Here is a 7,499-nt window from a genome sequence, read left to right as displayed (position 1 = left end):
TCACTTCTGGAAGTGAGAATACAAATCTAATAAATTAATTTCACCGTCTTACTTGATTTGGAGGTTCAACCATTCTTTCAGCTTCACCATAAAGAACAGGAAAGTCCATCCTTTGTTTCTCTGTTAGGGACAAAGAATTTTTAAAAATACATAATTAAAGTGAGTAGATTATTTTTAAATAAAGTCATGCAGAATTTGGAGGGTTAACAGTTTTTAGAGGCCAATGATTGCTGTATGTGTAATCAGTATTAGAGTAGGCCATCCTCTGAGAATTTCTTTAAATATAAAACATATCCTTATCACATTAGAGGATAATTTGACCTGTGCAAATGTGGTGTTATAATTGATAGTATGCTTACAGAAATATCTGTTAATGTTAATTTTTAATATTGCTATTAAAGACATATAGTATGTTCATATCGCACTCATGTTGGCTTATGACAACTTTATAATGAGAGTAATCACATAATAAGAGCCGTCGTGGTGCAATGGTTAGAATGCAGTATTGCAGGCTAACTCTGCCCACTGCCAGGAGTTCAGTGCTGACTGGCTCAAGATTGACTCAGTCTTCCATCCTTCCGAGGTTGGTAAAATGTGGACCCAGATTGTTGGGGCAATATACTGACTTGTAAACCGCTTAGAAAGTGCTGTAAACACTATGAAACAGTAAGTGCTATTGCTATAATTTAGTATTATAAAAATCAAAGTGTTAATAACTTATCTTTAAACACAATATAGGGTTATGCATAACCTAGCTATGCATTATAATTATTTGTAAGAGATTTCCTTCAGGTCTTCTTTCAATCCAAGGAAAAGAGGGTGTTCATCCGAGAGCCATTGCAGTGATGGAGCCCAGTTGTGAAATCTTTTGCCCCAGAAATAAATAACTCTGGTGGTTCTGGTATAGGACAATATATTCTTCTTCAGTAAAAGCAAAAAGTTTATATATTCAGAAGGGAAATCAGAGGAAAGAGAATATTTAGAAGTTGACTATCAGTTTTGTATGCTAGAAGTGTAAAATAATGGAAGAAACACATAGATGTATATATCAGCTAGTCTCATTTTGGCCTAATGTCTGTACCAGTGATGGTGAACCTTTTAGAGACCGAGTACCCAAAAACTGGCCCCGCCCCCACTCCACCCCCCATTCCCCACCCCGCCTGCCCGCAGGGCCATTCACCACCTCCAGGGCCCACCGCAGATCGCTCAGGCAGCCCAGCAGCACTATGGCGGTCACGCCCTCTGCCCGCACCCTGCAGCATCAACTGTGCACGATGGGGTGTGAGGGCAGAGTCTTGTCCACGGGTCGGCAATCCGCGGCTCCGGAGCCACATGCGGCTCTTTGAGCCATCCCCTGTGGCTCTGGAGCCTCCTCCGCCATTTTCTTAGAGAGACAAGGAAAGAGAGAGACAGGCACTTGCACTTCCCCTCTCTCTCTCTCTCTCATGTGGACTTGCCCCCTCGCAGGGCTCCTGATTGGCCCTGCGCCCGGGTGCCCCACCCCCTGGGAGAAGGGCGGCCAGGAAGTCCCTTTCCTGGGCTGGTCCCGTCTGAGGTGCACGTGGCTGGGGAGCCATGCAGGGAAGCCCCAAGATCCCCGCTGGGAGTGGCCTGCCTATGCCTCTGCTGAGCGGGCCAGCCTTCCCGTAAACCGCGGCCCTGAGAGCAGCCCCTCCGATGCCCAGCTGGCGCCAAGCAGCAGCAAAGCCAGAGACAGAGGGTCAGTGGCGGGGGGAGGGAGGGGGCTCTGAGTTCATGGAGCACTGCCGCGAAGCGACTGCGGGGCAGGTGGTGCGCCCCCCCGGCTTACTTGTTCCAGTCTCGGCTGGGGCATCGCTTCCTGGGCCGTTCCCGGGCCGCTCCCTGGGCAGCCGAGCCAGCCACATGTCTCTCCGTGCTGGGCAGCAGTCATGGCTGGTGCGGCGGCCAACGGGAGCATCGCTCCCCGGGAAGCCGAACCGGCCACATGTCTCCTCAGCCCAGGCCGGACGGCAGTCAGGCATGAAGCTCGCCTGGCTGCCGCAGGGCTCTCCGCCGCCCGGCCCCACCTCAGCCCCATCGGTGGCGTCTTCCTCGGGCACTTTCAGGGAGCCGCCGCCTCTGCCCTCGTTGCTGCAGGAGAAGGAGATCTTGGGATGCGAGGGTGGCGGGGCTGGCAGCGATCGGGACCCCCCCTCGTCCCCGCGGCAGCACTTCCCGTTGCTGGCGCGGCCGCCCATGGTGCACCCGGCCTTGGCGCCCTCCTCTTAAGACGGCGAAGTGGCTGAGGATGCGGCGGGGGCAGCGGCCGGGGCGGGTGCGGCGACGGGGACCCCGACGATGCTGCAGTGGCTGCCGCCGGAGCCGCTGCCTCCCGTCCTGCTCTCCCTCCCTGCCCATTCGGCTGAGGACGCAATGGGGCCGCCACCACTGGAGCCGCTGCCTCCCGTTCTGCTCCCCCTCCCTGCCCGTTTGGCTGAAGAAGCGATGGGGGGGCGGCCGGGAGCTGCTGCCTCCCGTCCTGCTCCCCCTCCCTGCCCGTTTGGCTGAGGACGCAATGGGGCCGCCGCCACTGGAGCTGCTGCCTCCCGTTCTGCTCCCCCTCCCTGCCCGTTTGGCTGAAGAAGCGATGGGGGGGCAGCCGGGAGCTGCTGCCTCCCGTCCTGCTCTCCCCGCCCGTTCGGCGCCATCTGCCTTTCATTCTCTCTCTCTCTCCTAACCTGGAGGGAGAGGGAGAGAGAGAAAGAGGAAAGAAAGAGAAGAGAAAGAGAGGAGAGAGGGAAAGAGAAAAAGTGGAAAGAGAGAAAGAGAGAGAGAAAGTTAGAGGAAAGAGAGGAAGAGAAGAGAAAGAGGGAAAAAAAGAAAAAGAGGAAAGAGAGAAAAAGAAAAAGAGGAAAGAGAGAAAGAGAAGAGAAAGAGAGGAAAGAGAGAAAGAGGAAAGAGAAAGAGAGGAAAGAGGGAAAGAGAAAGAGAGAAAGAGGAAAGAAAGAGAAAAAGAAAGGAAAGAGAGAAAGAGGAAAGAAAGAGAGGAAAGAGAAAGAGAAGAAAAGAGGAAAGAAAGAGGAGAAAGAGAGAAGAAAGAGAGAAAGTTAGAGGAAAGAGAAAGAGAAGAGAGAGGAAAGAAAGGAAAGAGAGAGGAAAGGAAGAGAAAGAAAGAGAGAGGAAAGAGAAAGAGAAGAGAGGAAAGAGGGAAAGAGAAAGGAAAGAGAGAGAGGGGAAAGAGAGGAAAGAAAGAAAAAGAGAGGAAAGAGAGAAAAGAAAGAAAGAAAGCAAGAGGGAGAGGAAAGAGGAAAGAGAAAAAAGATTGAGAAAGAGAGAAAGGAAAGAGAAAGAGAGGAAAGAGAGAAAGGAAAGAGAAAGGAAAGAGAAAGAGAAGAGAGGAAAGGGAGAGGAAAGAAAGAGAAGACAAAGAGGAAAGAGAGAGAAAGAGGAAAGAGAAAGAGAGAGAAAGAGGAAAGAAAGAGAAAGAGGGAGAGGAAAGAGAAAAAGAGGAAAGAGAGAAAGGAAAGAGAGACCCTTTTGACATCTAAAATGAAGATAACACTGCATATATCCTTTTTTACCTTTATTTTATATATACACACACAAACATACACACACACACATACCTATAATAAAGGTAAAAAAAGGATACATGCAGTGTTATCTTCATTTTAGATATCAAAAGGGTTTTGCGGCTCCCAGTGTTTTAGAAAAAAAGAGGAAAGAAAGGAAAGAGAAAGAGGAAAGAGAGAGACAGAAGAGAGGAAAGAGAGAGAGAAAGTTAGAGGAAAGAGAGAAAGAGGAAAGAGAAAGAAGAGAAAGAGAGAGAGAGGAAAGAGAGACCCTTTTGACATCTAAAATGAAGATAACACTGCATATATCCTTTTTTACCTTTATTTTATATATACACACACAAACATACACACACACACACATACCTATAATAAAGGTAAAAAAAGGATATATGCAGTGTTATCTTCATTTTAGATATCAAAAGGGTTTTGCGGCTCCCAGTGTTTTGTTTTTGGTGGGAAACGTGTCCAAGTGGCTCTTTGAGTGCTTTGGGTTGCCTACCCCTGGTCTTGTCTATGCTGCCTGGCTGCCATGTCCTTGGCTGCCCTGCTCTGCGTGGGCCACGCTCGGGGGCGACTCTGCTTCAGGGAGACTGCTGGAGAGGAGGGGGTCATGAGGGGAGGCAAGGCTGGGGCAACGACACGTGTGCCCACAGAGAGGGCTCCGAGTGCCGCCGCCTGGCACCTGTGCCATAAGTTCACCACCACTGGTCCATACATTTGTTACTATGATTTGAGAAGAGTAATAAGTTTTTATAAGTCAATGTTATCTGGAATTACAAAGTAAAAATTACAGGAACTGGGCATGGCTAGTCTAGTGAAGAGAAAGACCAGGAGAGAAATGATAGCAGTGTTCCAATATTTGAGGTGCTGTCACAGAGAAGAGGGGATTAACCTATTTCCCAGGCCAGACAAGGAATAACGGATGGAAACTGATCAAGGATTCAGCCTAGAAATAAGAAATTTTCTGAGAGTGAGAACAATCAACCAGTGGAACAGATTGCCTTCAGAAGTTGTGAGAGCTTCATCACTGGAAGCTTTCAAGAAGAGACTGGACTGCCATCTGTCAGAAATGGTATGCTTGGGCAGGGAGTTGGACTAGATGACCTACAAGGTCCCTTCCAACTGTTATTCTACTCTACTCTGTTCTAAAGGAATAGGAATAGTAGAATAAATAAATGAGACAGCCGTTATCTCTCTGGAGAATGGGAGGACTTTCAATTACNATCACTGGAAGCTTTCAAGAAGAGACTGGACTGCCATCTGTCAGAAATGGTATGCTTGGGCAGGGAGTTGGACTAGATGACCTACAAGGTCCCTTCCAACTGTTATTCTACTCTACTCTGTTCTAAAGGAATAGGAATAGTAGAATAAATAAATGAGACAGCCGTTATCTCTCTGGAGAATGGGAGGACTTTCAATTACCTCCTGAAGTGTCCTGACTTAGATCTTCCTGACGGATCCTCCTGATAAACAGCTGAGGAGGATTTGATGGAGTCCTTCTTCCCTCAGGATCTCTGGACTTGAAATAGAAGGAATGAGAAAAGAAGAAGAATTAATAAACATCACACAACAAAAAGTGGATTCTTATTCTCGTAACACAACTTCAAAGCCCTGCAGTGTCTTTCACTGAAACTGAGTAAGAAAACAACAGCTGTCCAAATCTATCTACTGGAAAGAATAACGGAAGAATGCCATATACATATTAGTGAGACATCTTTACATATTATGAAATGTGTAAATTTCTTCACCTCTAGTAGAGAGGGATGAGGAAGTCAAAATTTATTCCCTTCAAATCCTTTCTGGACTCTCAATTTGAAGGTCTCTCACCTGCAACTCGACCTGCTCCTTCTGCTCCTCTGCCTGGCTCAGCAGGAAACCTTCCAACAGGGCTATCGCCTGGGAGGTGGTCTCTGCTCCACATTCCCGTACCCAGCTCTCCATCTCTAGGGGCAGGATAGCCAGAAGCTGCTCCAGAACAACCATGTCCAGCATCTGTGCTTTGGTGTGCTTTTGTGGTCTCAACCATCGCTTACAAAAGTCATGGAGTCGGCTGCAAAGTCCTCGGGGACCCTCAGCCTCCTGATATTGGATGCTCCTGAAGTTCCACAGCTGACTGTCTGAATGGATGATGGTTTCCTCCTCCACCATCTGCTGCCCAATTCTTGCACAGATTTCCCCACAGCTTCCAGCCAGAATGGCAGAAGGGCCTTTTCCAATTCCTTCACTTGGTAAAGGTTGTATCTCCATTCTTTTCCTGTCCTTTAAGGCAAATCCAAATGGGTTCAAAGAATCTTGTGGATCACCAAATGCTTTTTATTCATAGGATTGTTCCTGTAGCCTCAGGACTGGCCATAGCCGGCCATTCAGCCCTCTTTAACTGAAACATAATTTTGAAGATGGCTTCCAGTTTGTATTTCTGAGATGGAAAGAAATTCCAAGATTTAGAATGGGTGGACTTAACTATTGAAATGACATGTGAAGATGCTGTTCTGCTTCACTCCTCCTCCTAAGACAGGCTGAACTGTGAAAGATCTGACCCTAGTTTAGTCTTTAATGTCCAGAGGAAGTACAGAAGATTTCCAGTTTATGTACCTAAAACAGAAAATCAAACAAACATCCAGAAACATTTAACTAGTGAGCATCCTTCTCTAAAGGAAAAATCAAACAAAGTGAATCTTACATAACTACCAATGTCAGGAAGAAAGAGAGGAATTTTATTAGGTAAAATGAATTCTCTGCCTCTGGGGGGAAATTAGGAGACCTGGTCTCGATTAACTCTATCAAGGACTCCAAATACTGGAGAAATACATTTAAAACACATTTTGGATTTCTATTTCCTACTTATTTGTTCTAATGACCTCTATGGATGCACAGAGAATGAAGAACAGTCCTTTAAACAACGTCTGAAGTCACAAACAGCAATCAAGATGAGTGCTCTATAAATCAATTCCAAAAGAAAATAAACCAATATTTTCACCAGTAGTAAACCTTTAGCCAGCAGAACCCCCATTATCTTCCTAACCTGTAGGAACTCCAGAAGCTCAAATTAACAAACCATCATCCGGTGCATACCCGACTAATCCCCAAATTAATAAACCATGTACATGATTAACATGGTTAAGCTGCACATGGTTTATTCTGAATCATGCAACTCCTATAAACAGGTCTAGTGAAGAGAAGGACAGGGGGGCCCCGCGGGAAACATAATAGCAGTCTTCCAATATTTGAGGGGCTGCCACAGAGAAGAGGGGGTCAACCTGTTTCCCAAAGCACCTGAAGGCAGACAAGGAATAATGGATGGAAATTGATCAAGGAGAGATTCAACCTAGAAATAAGGATAAATATTCTGACAGCGAGAACCATCAATCAATGGGACAGAAGTTGCCTTCAGAAGTTGTGGGAGTTTCATCACTGGAAGCTTTCAAGAAGAGACTGGACTGCCATCTGCTGGAAATGGTACAGGATCTCCTGCCTGGAGTGGGGTTGGACTAGATCAGTGTTTCTCAACCTTGACAATTTTAAGGCATGTGGACTTCAACTCCCAGAATTCCACAGCCAGCAATGTCCCTACAAGGTCCCTTCCAACATTCTATTGTATTGTATTCTATCCTTTGCTCTCTCCTCCTCGCCTAGCCGCTGAATGGGAAAGGGCGGCAGGAGAACATGGGACCCAGGACTCCCACCCCGGGGGAAAACTTGGCCCACCTCCACGCTCGCTTCCAGCGCGGGACCCCTTCGCACGGGTAGAGACGCCACTCACGGAAGCCTGGAGTCTCATCGGGATCCGCGTCCCCGCAAGGCTTCCCGGCAACCTCTGCGCCTCCCCCTCAAAGCCCGCCCCCGCCTCACAGATGGGGAAAGGGGAGGAACAGAAAGAGCAGCCTCTTCCGCCGAACGTATCTTGCGCCAGCGGGAGAGCCCCGCGCACGCTCAGTTCCCTTCTGAGGCTGAGAGCACACACAC

At 47.6% G+C, this 7,499-nt stretch overlaps 1 protein-coding gene across 1 annotated transcript in view; it reads right to left on the bottom strand.

The window, feature by feature from the left end:
- Positions 1-7,336, bottom strand: part of LOC107300077 (zinc finger protein 287) — a 15,996-nt gene extending 8,660 nt beyond the window's left edge. The window contains exons 1-4 of the mRNA XM_015829421.1: positions 7,242-7,336; positions 5,364-5,952; positions 4,959-5,055; positions 53-120 (exon numbers count right to left, since the gene is read on the bottom strand). Coding sequence (XP_015684907.1) covers positions 53-120; positions 4,959-5,055; positions 5,364-5,783 — 585 coding nt within the window. The 5' untranslated portion in view covers positions 5,784-5,952; positions 7,242-7,336. The remainder of the gene's footprint in view (positions 1-52; positions 121-4,958; positions 5,056-5,363; positions 5,953-7,241) is intronic.
- Between the last annotated feature and the right edge of the window lie 163 nt (positions 7,337-7,499).

Source organism: Protobothrops mucrosquamatus, unplaced genomic scaffold (genome assembly GCF_001527695.2).
Source record: "Protobothrops mucrosquamatus isolate PMUCROS unplaced genomic scaffold, P.Mucros_1.0 scaffold6074, whole genome shotgun sequence".
Classification (NCBI taxonomy): domain Eukaryota; kingdom Metazoa; phylum Chordata; class Lepidosauria; order Squamata; family Viperidae; genus Protobothrops; species Protobothrops mucrosquamatus.
Note: the sequence above shows the minus strand (reverse complement) of the source record. Positions and strands in the feature narration are given on the sequence as shown.